This window comes from Argentina silus (genome assembly GCF_951799395.1).
Source record: "Argentina silus genome assembly, chromosome: 5".
Classification (NCBI taxonomy): domain Eukaryota; kingdom Metazoa; phylum Chordata; class Actinopteri; order Argentiniformes; family Argentinidae; genus Argentina; species Argentina silus.
Genome location: NC_139659.1, coordinates 19,589,811 through 19,607,088, shown reverse-complemented (window position 1 = coordinate 19,607,088; position 17,278 = coordinate 19,589,811). Strand labels below are relative to the sequence as shown.

Here is a 17,278-nt window from a genome sequence, read left to right as displayed (position 1 = left end):
TTGTATAGGCATAATGCACTCGACGGCTTGGGCAGTGAGACGATTGCAACTCCTCTGACACCCAAAGGGACAGATTGGCTGGGATCCAATGTTTAAGAAAAGACCCTGTTCCCTCCCTCTGTATGGCCATAAACAAGCTTCTGCAACATTCACAGCTCAGGAGCCTCAACATCAGCAAAATCAGCCCTCTATCTCTCTCTCTGACCGACAGAGACAGAGATACACACACACACATACACACACACACACACACTTCCTCTCACTGCTTAGGGGAGGCCCTGGGGCCAGGAGCAGTGTTGGGTTAGACTGAGCTGAGTGCGGGTGACATTTCTAGAGCAAAGGGATAAAAGAGAGAGAGAAGAGAGTCAGAGAGAAAAGAAGAGAGTGAGAGAGAGCAAGGAAACCCTCTCAGACATGTGGGAGAATCCTCTCATAAAGTATTGATACGCAGTAAAGCACACAAATGCACTCAGGTCATCTAGTGGGGCAACCCACTGTCTCCCTTACTCTCGAACTCACACTGAACCAAAGCAACAGCATTCAAAACATTATAGAGCCGTTGCCTCCATAAATCCCTCATTTTCATAGAAATTAATCCTTTTATCCCCTCTTCATTCAAAGAAATGTTACATGGTAAAATGAGAGGTTCCCTAGCATGCCATCCTTACATGATCTACACATATACAGGTATAGTATCTAAGTATATTAAAAAATATTTTTTACCAATATTTGAGTTCATCAATTCCCAGGTAAATACATTTCCCTTGACATTAGACTAATCGCTTCAATAGAAATATTGAAGAGAGGAAATTCACATAATTCAAAACATAGGTGCCACCTTGTGGCCATCTATAAAAGTGTTTCACGCAGTATGCAGTCAAAAAAACGTATGTAACGGCTTCTGATGTGAATGAACAAACATTTAATCATTGAGGCAATACTGTACGTGATTCAGCCTAATTCATAAGATACATTCATGACATACTGACCTAAAACTCCAAATATTTGGTTTATCAACCAGCATAACAATATTTCATATCAGAGTTTACTGTATCCAGGTGGTATTAAATCAAAGCCAAATAAAACACCATTTCAAGATACACCATGGATCCTTTAAAATCAGCTGTGAAGCACATTTTATTGCATCAGTGTACGAAATGTGCTATGTCAATAAAGTATGATTTAAATTGAGTCTTGCATCACGCTCATATTACTGTTCATAAATAAAAGATACAGTAAAGACAAATTTCTCTTATGTGAGAAACCTTTTACACACACACACACACACACACACACACACACACACACACACACAGAATAAAATAAAAAGAATGTATAGAAAATAAAGTGCAGAGATAACCTACATCTATGGAGGCAAACCGGGGCACTTCAACATGGTGCAATACATTTACACTAGTCCTCTATTCTAGCTGCTTCCTCCTTCTGTCCCCTCCTTTTTTGAGTTCTAATCTTTATTTATCCAGGGAGACACACTGAGACCGAGGTCTCTTTTGCAGGTGCACCCTGTTTACAATACAAATATGATGACAAAACAACACCTTAAAACACCAAACACATTAGGCACTGTTTGTGCTCCTTCTGCATCAGTCAAGGTCTCCTCCTTCTGCATCAGTCAACCACCTCCTGGAACATGTTCTGAAAGCTGCTCTTGCCGTGGATGTCCTTGAGGTGGCGCCGAAGGCCCGGTTTGTGGGCGAAGTGAATGGCACAGTAGTTGCACTTGTGTGGCTTGTCCCCAGTGTGGAGGTTGAGGTGGTCTTGCAGCGTGGCCTTCTGCGAGAAGGTCTTGTGGCAGAGCAGGCACTGGAAGGGCTTGACCCCTGTGTGGACACGGATGTGCCGCGTCAGGTTGCTCTTCTGGGAGAAACTCTTCCCGCAGAGCAGACACGGGTACAGCTTGTGCTCCTTGAGGTGGCCCACAAAGCTGTCCAGGTGCTGGAAGACACGGTCACACTTCCTGCATAGGTAAGGCCTCTGGAGGAGGAGGTCCTGACCCGAGAACTCTGCCCCCGTGAGTCCAATATGTAGGTGGGACTCAGGTGAACCGCCCCCCTGCATGTGAGCTGCCAGCATGTACATTTCCTCCCTGGACACCTCCTCCTGGTCCTGGGAGCTGTCCGCCACTCCTGCCCTGTGGGAGGGACTTCCTGCTGGAGAGAAAGTCCTGGAGTCCCTGCATGGTGTGGGTGGGCATTGCTTGCGTCTGTGGGCGCCTGTCGGGTAGGGGCTGTTTGTGTGGGCCATCTGGACTCTGTCCTCTGAGTCCAAGTTATGCTCTCTGTCCTGCGGGTCCACCCAGGTCTTCTGGTCCCCCTCATCCAAGCAGGCTGAGCTGGGTTCCACACTGTCTGGTGGGGGGGTACTCTCAGGGCTTCTCCTCTCCTGTTTAAGGTGAGCCAAGGTGGGGCCCAGGTACTGGGACACAGCCTCAGCACACCTCTCCACCACGTGGCTCATCTGCAGGGCGCTGGCTGCGGTCAGATAGCTGACCAGCTCCGTCAGAGGGACCTCCAGGAAGCCCGTGTAGCAGGACAGCAGCAAGCGGCGACCCACCTCCACACTGGGGACCACAGGCACAGGCAGCTCCCGCCCCTCGTGCAGGAGGAACTGGTCCCGCAGGAAGGCAGAGGATGCCGCCAAGACCACACGGTGACCTGGGAAGCGGAATGTCCCAAGGACAAGGGTGACATCACAGAAGCGGCGCTCATCCCTCAGCAGGCTCATCTTGTGCAGAATGGAGTCGCCATAGCCGGTGAAGCGGAACTGGAGTGTGTCTGAGATTGTCGTCATCTCTCTGTAATGACAAAGTGGCAACATGGTTAATACCTTTTGAGACTAGGTGATGAGTTAGATTTCATTGAACACTAACTACCCAAATTTTCTTTCAAAATAATTCCCATACCTTTTTAATATAATTGTATATTTAATATTTAAGTATTATATTGTTATAACTAATATGTATATATTTTGTTGTATTTGTTATTACTAATATTTCCCAATTCAATATTATCTGTGAAAAGTAAAAATAAATAAATAAATAAATAAAAGTATCTCGAGGGTTATAACCTACATGCAATATTGTATTTCATGAATAGGTTTTTGAGTGAAACTTTGTTTCCAACCCGCAGACCACATCTGTTAGATGGTAGACCTATTCGCTACATGGTCACACACTCACGGCTGTACTGGAAAATGCTGACATTCTAAATGGCTGAAAAACTAAAAAAAAGTGATGGCCTAGCTACTCAAAAGATTAAAATGATCATGACAGTTGCAGTGTGTTGTTATTATTGCTAGGATACACCGTCGAGCCGCAAACAATGCCAAACATTGCAAACTCGCCTTTCAACGTCAAAGTAGTCTACTCCTCTTCCTTCTCCAGTGTAAACGTGAGGTAGGTGACGAATTGTCTTCTTGTGTATTGTGTAGTTTGACAACTGGCTACAATCATTTCAGCATCTCAACATGACAGGGACACCGCTCCTTCACAAAAGAGGAGAGGGACGCTTGATTTTACTTCCTGCTTCCTGTGCGTTTTACGCACGCACTGGGTTTCCAGTGCGCAAAAGCGCACGCCGAATTACCGGAGCCCCTCACACGTTTTCACCCAGATTAGTTGATAGATACGCTTTGAAAGATGTTCATAAACAATTTCAAGACGGAGACTGTACAGTATGATAAATGATTTTTCCACACTAGCTGTCACTCCATAAATTATTTCAGCTCAGCTTCATATTGCAATACATTAATAACATTGCAATAATTGATCACCTCATCCACCAAATGAATAGAATACTAGATAAAGTAGATCACAGTAGAAAAATAATAAAGATATAAACAGGTTTATACCAACTGTCATATACATGTTTCACCACCAGGGAGCAGTCCACACATACACCATAGACTGTAACACCTACAGTACTGGGGTATCCTACTGTTATAGAATAGAAATACATTCTACCATCAAGGACACACTGACTCCCCTTTAAAAGTAGTTATAAAAATGCTCAATATATCCACAGTGATTCTGATAATTATGAATTAATTAATTAATTAATGATGTCTCTTTGGTCAACCAAGTGTTTGCATAAAACTCTCCTACCAAAACAGTTTTGCTATAATTACAGACACAAGTGTTGACACACTTTACATTGCTCTGATGTATCTGGAAATACCAGTAGTGCACCTGTTTCAGGTTACTCTTCAGTGTGTCATTAGGCAAAATCGACACAAACAGTCGGCCTATGCGCATAATTTATGTCGCGATCAGGTAAATACAAGACTGTTGCATTCCTCTTCAAATAGAGGCAGGTTTAGTGTAGGGTTTGAACCCTCTGTGTGCTGCTCAAACTACATTCTTTGATTAATAAAAAGAAAAAAGCCTGCCTACAGTATAATCCAAGACTTCTCAATATCACCAAAGTGTGGTACCCTCTTCTATCATAGAGAGCTGCTGGCCATAATGCATGGTCAGACAAGAGAGACAGTCGAACACGTGGGGGTGTGATCTGGACTATAGCTATCCATGTTGTTACTGTGGATGAACTGAACAACTGTATCACTAAACCCTTTAGCAACAAACAAAAAGCCATACATAGAACAAGCCATAGAACAAGCCGTAGAACAGTTCTGATGAAAGCTACCAGCTAAGTTAGCTTCTCAATTGTATATTCCTCAAGTAGCTGATGACCTTAAGAACAAAACCCTCCAGATGTCCTAGTCTGATGATGATGCTGCTGCCTGACCCTGCCCTGGGCTGTCCTGGGAATCTGAGTCAGCTGGAGGTCAACTTGCACCAGGGGAAACATATTAGTCAAACGGTCCAACAGTGATGACATAACCCTGAAGTGGGAGAGAGAACTGGTCTGGGAGAGAGTCAGTCAGCCTCTGCCTAAGCTCTTTCAACAGCTGTGTGTAGAACCTAGATGTCTGCCATGCAGTGTTAGTCTATGCCTGAATCTGTGAATCCAGTATTATTAGGAGACTGTCTCCTACCAGCCACGACAGAATCACTGCTGTTGACTCAACAGCCAACACACCTGTATGTATGCCTGATAGGTGGCAAGCCATACCATGTTGTTTACTGTATAACACATTAGTGCTTCCACTACAGGTAAATATTATGTACGGGATCGGGTCTGTGACAGTTTCTACCTCCAGGACATAAGACTTAGCTGCCCACATGCACGACCTGCTGCTCATCTGCAACTAAGACAATTTACACTGACTCTGACTGACTCTACACATTAACCACACACACACAAACACTCTCTCTCCTACCACACACACACCCGCAAGCACGCACGCACGCACGCACGCACGCACGCACGCACGCACGCACGCACGCACACACGCACGCACGCACGCACGCACGCACACACACACACACACACACACACACATACACACACACACACACACTCACTAGAATCACTGCTGCTGTTTATTACTGTATCGTACTGTTCACTTTATCTTATACTTTTTGCCTTCTTTACACGTACGCCTCATTGTACAATTTAAAATCGTATCCTGTGCATATGACAGATAAACTTTGACTTGACTTGACTTGATTCCTCTCGAAACCCGCCTGTCTAATTTTAGGTTGTATGCTGCATCTCTGTTTGTTATAAAGATTTAAGTAAATTTCAATGATCCCCCCCTTGTCAAAGTGATGATGAGGCTCACGCTCTCAGACACAGTTTGTTAAGTCCTCAAAGTATTTCTAAGCCTGAGTACATAACAGAACAGTCTTTTAATACTTAGATGTTTATGTTTTTAATACTGCCCATTTCCAAAGGTAGGTGTTTGCTCAGGCAGTCTTGCTTGTAATCCCTCTCCTGTTTAGTGATGTCTTCTGCACGCCATGCACTCACTGTGTTGATAGACAGACAGACAGACAGACAGGCAGATAGAAGCCTATGACGCATGGCAATAGTCTGACTACAGTATGTCTCTTTCGTGAGGCACTGATCATTAAGGCTGAGACTTTGATTATGAGATAGACAAACATGGCTCATAGGTTACAGATCATAAACTATTGTAGATGAGGTAATACTCAAGGTGTTTTCTTAATGGTTGGTTGGTTCAGGTGCTTATAGAACAATATGCAGGCAGAGACCTGTTTCTCTATGCCTGCCTGTCCGAGTGTAAACTCTGATGAGTCGTATAGCATAAATGTCTGGTCAGCATTACGCCTTTGACAAGCTGAGTAGCTCCGGTAATTATTTATATTTCACAGGAAAATGGGACTTGTATTCTTCTGGACAGAAGATTAATGATATCTTGTCATAACTTTGTTTTGTCTGGAGCCATAGACATATATATATATATATATATATATAGAGAGAGAGAGAGAGAGAGAGAGAGAGAGAGGGACGTAACTCTCAGGTGTAGTTCATCACCACCATGATGATACAGTAATCACAGTCATTACCACACACACATGCCTTCACCTGTCTCATCAACACAGCTCTGAGCTGCTCCAGTCGAGGTGCACCCATCAGACACACAGCACAGGTGTGACACAGGTAGTCTAGTGCCTCCAACAACACACCTGTCTATGAGTAGACAGAATCTCTACTGTACTTTACATGCAGTGCTACAATAACATACTAGCCAATATATTCCTGTATAAATATGACTATAAAGGCTAATAGAAATTAAACTATATTGCATTTTATTATTTAGTATAAAATTAATCCTGTCATTCTACCTCAGAGCATGGCGTGCCAGGAGACGGTTAGATAGACATCTGAAAGGAGCCATTAATTAGAGTACCGGACGGGATCAAGAAGAGAGACACTGCGTTGGGCTCACAGTGTGGCACCCACCCTCATCTGTGTCTGTCCCCCCTTCTGAAGTGTGTCTCCAGGGAGCTTAGAGGGAGTGTACTGTATAAGGGAAAGTCCCACACCAACCCACCCATACACCCTCTCACACACACACACACACACACACACACACACACACACACACACACACACACACACACACACACACACACACACACACACACACACACCCCTTCCCTGGTACAGCAGTAAGAGGAGGTTCCTCTAGGTTACAGGAAGGGGTCCTAGCAGACAGACACACTCAGATTTCCAGTAATTGTTCATTGTGACAGTGATTAGTGTCCATAGAGACCACCACCTCCCAGGGAGGGCTCAATGTCTGGTGCTAGTCCCCACTTATGATGGATGGCTTTTGAGGTCAAACTCACCCACACAGAGCCTACACTTACTGTCCAAGCATAAACACAGACATACAAACACTGAGACTTACACACACCCAGATACAAATGCACTGTGAAATACACTCAACGAGCACGTTTTTAGGAACACCTGTACACCTTCTCATGGTGGAGGTGGTGTAATGGTGTGGGGAATGTTTTCTTGGCACACTTTCTGGGCCCGTTAATACCAATGAATCATCACTTGAATGCCAAAGCCTATTTGAGTATTGTTGCTGACCATGTGCATCCCTTCATGGCCACAATTTACCCATTTTCTAATGGCTACTTCCAGCATGATAATGCACCATTTTACAAAGGAAAAGTCGTCTCAAACTGGTTTCATGAACATGACAATGAGTTCAGTGTTCTTCAGTGGCCTTCCCAGTCACCGGATCTGAGTCCAATAGAACACCTTTGGGATGTGGTAGAACGGGAGATTCACAGCTTGAAAGTTGCACCTGAAAAATCTGCAGGAATTGTGTAATGCAATCATGTCATCATGGACCAGAATCTCAAAGGAATGTTTCCAACATCTTGTGGAATCAATGCCACGAAGAACTGAGGCTGTTTTGAGAGCAAAGGGAGGCCCTACCCAGTATTACTATAGTGTTCGTAATAAAGTGCTCGGTGAATGTTCATTGCAATGAATTAAACACATACAGTACCAGTCAAAAGTTTGGACACACCTTGCCAAGAGTGTGCAAAGCTGTCATCAAAGCAAAAGGTGGCTACTTTGAAAAATCTAAAATCTAAAACATATTCTGGTTTGTTTAACACTTTCTTGTTTACTACATAATTCCATATGTGTTCCTTCATAGTTTTGATATCTTCAATATTTATCTACAATGTAGAAAATAATTTAAAAAAATAAAGAAAAACCATTGAATGAGAAGGTGTGTCCAAACTTTTGACTGGTACTGTACATTGTAACTCACATAATAATATTTTATTGATTTGCACACACACATACTGCAGTACTGTACATTCTTACTTACAGTACAGCAGCCCTCCTCCCACACACACTTACATGTCTACTATTTGCTTTTCACTAAGTACACAGTGATACCAGGTGCCAAGGTGACGGCATCATAGTTTGTACAACAAATGATTATATTGTGTTTCCCTGGCTCCTCAGCAACACAGTGTTGCTCTCTCAAATAACCAATATTAAACATCAATAACATAAAACTTTACGGTAATATTGTCTTGATGCCCAAACATCCAGTCATGTGGTGTGGTGTGCTACAATGACTGCATTACACAGGGCATATCTGTAGCTGTACGCACCCTGGTAACATCCATATTGTGGTGAAAACAATGGCATTTGATCATCATATTGGTGTCTTGAGTCTGAAGACATGCAACCGGTACACGAATGAGTGAAATATTTACATACCATGAAAGGTACATACTTTTTTTTATATCAAATGCACTCTAATTCAACACTTTGCCTGTCAGGGATTGCATAACTCATTGGCAGTATTCATTCACACCTCACTCTCTGAGCTGTGGCAGGTTATGGGCGCAAAATGAGAAACACCACCCTCTGATGAAACACTAAATACCAAACAGAGACATTAAGAGAGTGACTTCACTGTTCAGAGACCACATGGCAGTATGCCTGAACATTTATGATTCTGTGTGTACACCTACATAATTACTGTGGGGACCTCTAACCAGCGCTAAATGTTCCTGATTACAAGGTTATGTCTGCAAGAGAACAAAGATTGAGTGGCAGTTGTACTCTCTGTACATTTTCTACAAGGATGAGGGGGTCACATTTGACCTAAGCGCTACAGTTGAAAGGACATAAGTGGGTGCTAAGCTTTCATCATGCACCTATATGATTATAGCTGCTATGATGGATGAATAGGCTCTGGAGCATTTATCAGATCTGTCAGTCACTTAGTCTCAACATTAAGGTAACCTAGCAGTATAGTACAAAGCAGTAATTACACACTCATGGAAACAGACACAATTATCTAAACTGGCACATTGTTATACTGTGCCATGGCCAGGATAGTGTCTTCTAGCCTGCCTATTTTATGGAATAGTTCATGTACCTGTACTAAAAGGCAGTATGTTTGGTACCTCATGATTAAAGAACATAGAAGAGGATCAAGTTTTGGATTTTGATTAACCTTTAATTCAGATCTTACAGACGGTTAGAGGATTCAAACATAAACACATTTTGAAAATTCAAACGATTGACGAAATGCAATTCACTTGAGAAGTCTACTCTCTACTCTATCTACTTGCTACATATAAATCCAGAAATAAATATGTTTGATGCACAAAACTAAATATTGAAACAACAGTCATGTTAGAAGGCATGGTATCTCATTCACATACACATACATACATACATCTCCATGTGAACACTACAGTACATGTGAATGAGAAAAACAGCACGCGCCACAGAAAAGCAGGAAATGCTCGTTTAAAGGCTAATAGAAATTAAACAGATGTCCTGACCGACATGTTGTTTGGACCCAATGAGGGCCCATGGGTCAGATGGCGCTATTGAAACATCTCAGTTGTTAAAGTGATGCTACTGGATAATTTGTATAATTTCAGCCTACTGTTCTAACGGTAGCGGTAATGAGCAGACACAGGTCCCTGTCACATGCCCACAGTGCGGTGCGTATGCGTGTGGATTCCACCCAGCCCAATGCCGCAGGCCCTCCATACAGAATGAAAGTGAAACTCAACAGCACTGCTGCTTCAACAGTTGCCGCTGATAAACTCGGGATTTCATGTCTGAATGATGTATGATTCAATTCATAGATTATATTTGTACGAACTATACATTGACTATCAAGACCAAAAAAAGGAGAATTTTAAAAAATCCCATAGCTTCTCTTTATGAGTGATGATGATGATGATGATGGTGGTGATGATGATGATGATGATGATAATGACGATGATGGCCCTCTCACTTCTTCTGTTCTTCTATCTGCTCCACCTCGCTGGACTCGTCCACCACCTTGCCGTTGATCATGGTCTGGGTCACTACCTTGACGATCTTCCTGGTTCTCACGTCAGGCTCTTCTGCGTAGCGAGGAGAGGAGAAGAGAATGGTTGTCAATTGTAATAGGGTCACGTTAATAACACACTAATAACATAGTAATAACCTTTGCAGAACCCTGTATGAAATTACTGAGTGAGACATTGTTACAACATTTGGGCTCTTATTTATACCCAGTTGCTAAGGGCTGCCTTGTTTTGGGTGTTTGCCATGTTTGCAGGTTGATGAAACCATCATTAGTCTCGGGCCACAGCCCTTCTTTTGATCACAATGTGGTTGAAGCACATAGGTGGTTTTAGGTGGTTGAGAAGACTGCAAGCCAGCAGGAGTAGCTTCACTCTATTAAGAAAGTCCCCTCCCCTCCCCTCCCCTCACACACACACACACACACACACACACACACACACACACACACACACACACACACACACACACACACACACACACACCTAGAGAGGTTTCCCATTTCCTTATTGTGTTTAAACCAATACTGTAATCACATCATCAGTGTGTCACGTACACGCAGAGAGCCTGATAACCTTTGAGTACAGAAGGGCCCAGTGAGAAAGAGTGAAAGTTAGAAAAGTGAAAGGTAGAAAGACTGAGGGAGAAGAGAGGGAGAGAGAGTGAAAGTGAGAGAAAGGTATAAAGGGAAAGGTAGATTGGAGAGAAAGAGGGGAGCCAAGTAGAGCTTGACTAGAGTGGGTTCAATAGAAAGGTTCAGGTGAATGAGGCTCTATTTGAGAAGTGACACATTCATTCATGAATGGGGACTGTGTTATCACACTGGAATTCCCTGATATGTTGTCAGCATGATAAGCAGTACTCTGGTTGGTGAATCTAGGTGAATGGTCAGAAGCCAAATGAGTTACCTGATGGGGCATTCATTACATCTGTTCCAAATCAACAGTCTAGGTTAAAGAGACAGTGGACCACATGTTAGGGCTATTTCTGCCACCCAGTCTGTCACAAAGAGGTCTATTGTAGCCCTGATGATGTCCACGTGGCCCTCCGCACCCTCTGTTTGATTAAGGTCACTGTTAGCCAGTTCCAGTGAATGTGTCTCTGGTTTGGCTATAACAGCAAATCAATGTGTCAATTGGGTCAATGAGGAAGTGTTCCACTGATACTCACTTTTCGGTGGCGGCATCTCCTTCAGCCTGAATAAATAATGAAAACATTGGAGTTAAAATGTGTCAAATGACCTCAAAGAAATGAATGAGACAGTCATGGCTTGGCTTGGCTGGTTTCCCAGGCAAAGCCACATTTCTGTTTACTCGAAGCACGGCAACCTGAGCCAAAAATGATCCTTTATTTGCAGTGGAAGGCATGAGAGCATCCCCTACCCCCCCCCCTATCACATCATATCACATCAACATCATCGTGACTCACATCTCCTCCCCTTCCAGCAGCCTCCTGTAGGTGGCGATCTCCATCTCCAGGTTCTGTTTGATGCGGAGCAGCTGCTCGTAGTCGGTTTTGTTCCGCTGCATGTCCAGACGTAGCTGGGACAGGTCCTCCTCCAGCTGAGACAGGGTGGCCTGCAGACGCTCCATCTCCTGGGCGTACTTGTGACCCGTGTCGCCCAGGTTACCCTCCAGCGCCGCCACCTGAGGGAGACGATGGGGGCACATTAGAAAGTAGACACACACACACACACACACACACACACACACACAGACACACACACACACACACACACACACTCGAGATGCCACTGATATCCAATACACCCTCTCGTGACAGTCCAATGCACACTGTGCAAAGGAGAGTGAAAGAGGAGAAGGTTCATATTCAAGTAGAATGATGGTTGTCCCACAGGAAAATGTACAGTTTGGCCAAATGCTCTCATTGACCTACGAATTCACCCATCTATGTAAGGCACTAAGACCTACAACACAGCATTACAGGGAACCATTCTAAAAACTAAGATCCCTCTGACAAGCTTTGGGATGACAGAGATATTTACAGTCAACAAGGATTAACACAAGACAGAGGGTGAGAGTCTCAGAGAAGGTGTGACACTGCACCTTTGTGCGAAACCGTCCTACAGTAAATGTTCCCCAGTGAAACGAAAGCTCGGCGGTGAAAGATCCCCCCCCCGCCTCACCTGTTTATGCAGGGTGTCCAGCTCTACATCCAGGGTTTGCAGGAAGCGTTGTCTCTCCACCAGCTCACCCTGAGCCGCCCTCAGAGCCTCGTTACTCTGCCTGACCTCAGTCTGCACGGTCTCCAGCTGCGAAATAACACACCTCGACTGAACGCAACCCTATGTTACTTAGAACATTGCATAGTATACGGCTACAAACTACATACACGCAATCTTACTCAAAGTACCCTCTTTGTTACCGGACACCTGAATATAACTGTATAAGTACCTTATTTTACCTTATCAACTATGCGTGTCTAAACCCGTTCCATATTCCTGAATGCACCCGTCGTTTTATGGTTACTTTGACCATCTGTACAGTGATTGCACTAACCTTCTTGCGGTACCATTGTTCAGCCTGCTCCTTGTTGTTCTTGACGATGCCCTCATACTGGGACCTGAGGTCTGCGAGGACTGTGCCCAGCTCTGGCCCGCGGACGGCGTCCACCTCCACATTCACCTTATCATTCGCAATTTGGGACTTCATTAAGCCTAGCTCCTGCAGACACACAGAGGAGGAAATCGAAGACAAGTATGAGTGTGTTTATGTGTCAGTGTGTTCCAGACTACGGTTCTCTTATGTTTTCTGTATTTGTGTCCATGTTTTGAAGGATATGTGCATTTCTCTGTGAGTGAGTGAGTGAGTGAGTGAGTGAGTGTGTGTGTGTGTGTGTGTGTGTGTGTGTGTGTGTGTGTGTGTGTGTGTGTGTGTGTCCTATGAATTCTACACCCCTCAGTGACAGAGAGAAGGTGAGACCCTCTTCATTATTAATCTCCTTTCCATGAATACTTGATAGACATGAGCTCTTGTTACTCTGCAGTTTGCCCTCTCAATGTGCCCTCTTCGTGTGTACTAGTGTGCCATGGTGTGCAACATACATCCTAATGGACTGAACATATGCCACATATGCATATGCCACTGGGACCACACCCTGCTTTCCAAACACACCCTGCACGTCTGGTGCCAGTCAGAGACTTAACACACCATAGGAAAACAGGAAGGGTTGAACCTACCCATACACACATAGTACTTACACTCACTTACTGTACACACACACACACACACACACACACACACAAATAATGTACGTCATTCAAGTACAAAATTATGTATGTCTTCAAAGGAGCTTTTAGTTTGGCTATTCAGAGGGAGCTGAAGTGGTAATTTGTACACAGGGGCTCCAGAGGAGACCTGAGTCGGGCCAGGAGAACTGACCCAGACCTCGAGTTACTTAAGACAAAGGGACCGCAGGAATTGAGTTTCACATGGCGCCTTTCTAACCCTCCCCATCTGATAAAGGGATACAGAGCGATACGCTGTGGGCAACAAGGCATACAGGACTACTCTGTTCTCCTGCTGCATAACAAGGGCCATTTTTCTAAACCATTATGACCTCACCATGAGAAAATCAGGGCCCTGGTTGTAGACCCATAACTAGAGCCTATATGGAGATGGTCCAGGTTATGTGGTCATAAAAACTCTTGACCTTGTGGGAGAACCCTTTGAAGAACCATTTTTGGGTTCCATGTAGAACCCTTTCCACAGTAGGTTCTAAATGGAACCCAAAAGGATTCTATATGGAACCCATAAGGGTTCTTCAAAGGGTTCTCCCACAGGGTTCTCCCACAGCCAAATAACCTTTTTGGAATCATAACTACGCCCACCCCTCCACCTCTATAGGACCATTTATTCGTTGGGTTCTCGGTTCTGACCTCCTCGTGGTTCTTCTTCAGGAAGTAGAGTTCCTCCTTCAGGCTGTCCAGGTCTCCGCGCAGGCTGACAATGATCTGGTCGTGGTCAGTCTTGGCCTTCTTCAGAGCCACACAGTCCCTCTCCACAGACTGGCACATCACCATCTCTGTTTCCCACCTGGGAGAGTGAGGGTTGGGGTGGTGGACGTGGTCATGAGACTTACTTACACTTGTATACACTTATAAACTATACAAATACACATACTGACCTCACTCACAAATGGTTCCAAGGGTTTGTATAATCTAATATCAGTGGACACACTCGCACAAATAACGTCTAATACAACTTAAACACAATTACTAACAGACATACACCCCCAAACCCTGCTTATGGCTCTTTGTCCCCAAGGCCGACTGCTTTCACATCCAACACATTGACCTGAATTCCAGAAGTAAAGACAAGGGAGCTCATCATTCCACACTCACTTGATCCTGAAGTCATCAGCTGCCAGTTTAGCATTGTCAATCTCCAACATGATGCGAGCGTTCTCCAGTGTCTTCCTCCTCACCTGAGAAACAACCTGGGTTAGCACTTTGACATTCCTACCATTTACTACCACTAACCCAGTCACCGAAGGTGGACCTCTCTTGATTTAAAGTCACCCAGACATATTTAGGCAACACATTCCATTCTAATTTCACTGTAACCATTCATTCTAAATGGCCAAAGTTAGGCTAATCTTTAACCCAGTCTAGTGCAGGTTAACTGAAAGAGTGAGTGCAGGTCAATTTCTGCTAATGTTGAACCACAGTCAAACAGAGCCTGTGTGAGCATATGCAAAACACGTGAGCGGTATATACATGTCGGTAAATATGCTATGTAAATAAAGTCTAGACATCTGTCATGACTTCAACCCTTGCACTGTCCCCACTACTACACAGTACACACTACCAGGGGGGTCAGAGAGGGACTGGTACCTACCTCCTGTTCCACGACGTGGGCCTGGGCCATCATAGCATCAATGTCGTGGCCTTTGGGCACACGCTCAATCATCAGCTGCTTGATCCTCAGCTCCAGGTCAGCGTTGGACTTCTCCAGGGAGCGCACCTTGTCCAGGTAGTTGGCCAGCCGGTTGTTGAGCCCCTGCATCGCCTCCTTGTCGTTGGCGCTGTTGCCCAGCCCGTTGTTCCCCAACTGCAGGGCGGCAAGGCCGTTCAGGTCGTGGCTGACCGAGGTGGAGCGGCTCAGTGGGACGGCGCCGGCAAAGGACACGGCGGCTCTGGAGCGGGTGCGGCCGCTGTCCCTCAGGGAGAGGCTGGAGAAGGAGGGCTGGCGGCCCATCGAGTAACTCCGCACTGAGAAACTGGACGCCATGACGTCTGTATGGGAGAGATAGCAGAGGAGATGCTCATGTTAACGTCATTTCGTCTTCGATGTTCACTAGCCTTCAGACACATGACAATGTGACCTCCAAAGAGATCTCTATGTTGGGGTCTGGAGCTGCAACTGAGTATAGAAACTCACATATAAAAGGTCACATGTAGTACCTTTAGAAATATAGATTCTTACAGCATAGCATTCCAAAAAATATTAAAGCTAACAAACCTTTGGTTATGGATGAAAAACTCTCTCATATGCAGTAACTACATATGTGAGCATTAAATATACCAGAAAGTATATGGGAAGAGTGTGATTGGGTCATACAAAGTACAGACAGGGCTGAAAAGCGCGCAAGGTATAATTAACGTTCCTATTGTTAGGAACGCCAATACTAACCTAAACTCTTAACTACATTGCACTTTTAATTTTTGCACTTTTTACTACAATGCATTTTTTTTGGCTTTTTAACTTTTGCACTTTTATTTCTTTACTCTTTTCTTCTTTCATTTTATTATTTCATTTTATTGTATGACATGTTTTTATGTGAGGCACTTTGAGTCTCGTGCCTCGTGTATGAAATGTGCTATATCAATAAAGTTGTCTTGCCTTGCCTACATTACATTGTGGTGTGGTGTTCTCATCAAAACATACTTTGGAATGTTTTAGGCTAGATTTCCACCAATCCATTGAAGAACCAACAGAGGCTGTCTATTCAAACTAAAAGTCAGCCATAAAGTGATACATTTGAATGGATAACTGACTTTACGGCCTCTGAATTGTATCTGAGCTCTTTCCAAGCAGTACTTAAAGCCATTCCAGCATACAATCAAAATGCAAATGACTGCGTCCAACCCTCTATCATGAGAGCCTCTCAGAAGCCATGAGAAGTCTCATATCTGCCATTACTATGATAATGAGCTCCATTTATATTCCACAATAGCTAATAGAGAAATGACAAACATAATAGAGGCATTGTGAGAAGTTTCTAGAATAGACGTAGATGGAGAGTATTGTTTTGGTGTTTGCATGTCAAACAAGCTCCAGTCACTGGGCTTTCATTGGGGATTAGAGGACCTCCCTGTTCTTGTTATTTGATCCTCTACAGAGTTTCTAACAACATGACTAAACATTCAGAAAAATGTGTATTTGTTGTAATGGTCATATGAAATAAGACCATACTTCATGCTTCTTGTTTTTTTAAATATTATATAATCTTTCAGCTGATAAAACAGCTCACTTAATAACAGTTACAGTATTCATGTAGGAATGTCTATACAGTATTTCATATTAGCTTTAGATTAGTCTCCAGTTTTGACATATGGCCTCGAGTAATGTATTAGACAAATAATACAGGAAAATTCAATTCACTTACGTGGTGGCTGTTTGCTTCAATGAGAGAAAGGGAGATCCTGAGGAATGTTGGGTCTGCTATGAAACTGATGATACAGGTGCAGTTATATGCAGGTAGTGAAGGGGAGGGGAATTGTTTTAAAGGGGTGTGGTCAATGCACCTGCAAACCAGTAATGAGGGTGGAGCCTCGTTTAGACATTAGAGTCCCTCTCTCCTGCTGCTAGAGGTAACCTGAACTTCCCCCAGAAGAGTAGTATGAAATATTCAACAACTTGTTGAAAGACCTAAACAAACAACTTGCAGGCTATGTTCTACAACAACCAAAAGCCCATTCTAAAAAGTCAGGATAAAACTGAAAACTGCATGCTCTGAAAATGTCGGTTTTCAGCTATCAGAAATACTAAATGATAAATGATAAAACAATA

General features: G+C 43.9%; 2 protein-coding genes across 3 annotated transcripts; both read right to left on the bottom strand.

Moving 5' to 3' along the window:
• Window positions 1-960: 960 nt before the first annotated feature.
• On the bottom strand, window positions 961-2,811 carry LOC310805300 (zinc finger and BTB domain-containing protein 26-like; the record flags this gene model as incomplete). The annotated part of the gene is made up of 1 exon (XM_083670901.1): window positions 961-2,811. The coding sequence occupies one exon, from the start codon at window positions 2,809-2,811 to the stop codon at window positions 1,630-1,632; it is 1,182 nt and encodes a 393-aa protein (XP_083527027.1). The 3' UTR covers window positions 961-1,629.
• Window positions 2,812-9,382: 6,571 nt separating this feature from the next.
• Window positions 9,383-16,943, bottom strand: LOC310804486 (keratin, type I cytoskeletal 18). 2 transcript variants are annotated; one of them, XM_083669746.1, is made up of 9 exons: window positions 16,875-16,943; window positions 15,104-15,501; window positions 14,608-14,690; window positions 14,143-14,299; window positions 12,764-12,928; window positions 12,391-12,537; window positions 11,673-11,890; window positions 11,415-11,440; window positions 9,383-10,303 (listed from the first exon to the last, which is right to left on the bottom strand). In XM_083669746.1, the coding sequence occupies exons 2-9, from the start codon at window positions 15,494-15,496 to the stop codon at window positions 10,188-10,190; spliced, it is 1,305 nt and encodes a 434-aa protein (XP_083525872.1). In that variant the 5' UTR covers window positions 15,497-15,501; window positions 16,875-16,943; the 3' UTR covers window positions 9,383-10,187. The 2 variants fall into 2 exon arrangements, with proteins under 2 accessions (XP_083525872.1, XP_083525873.1); XM_083669747.1 differs by having other exon boundaries at window positions 12,391-12,516.
• Between the last annotated feature and the right edge of the window lie 335 nt (window positions 16,944-17,278).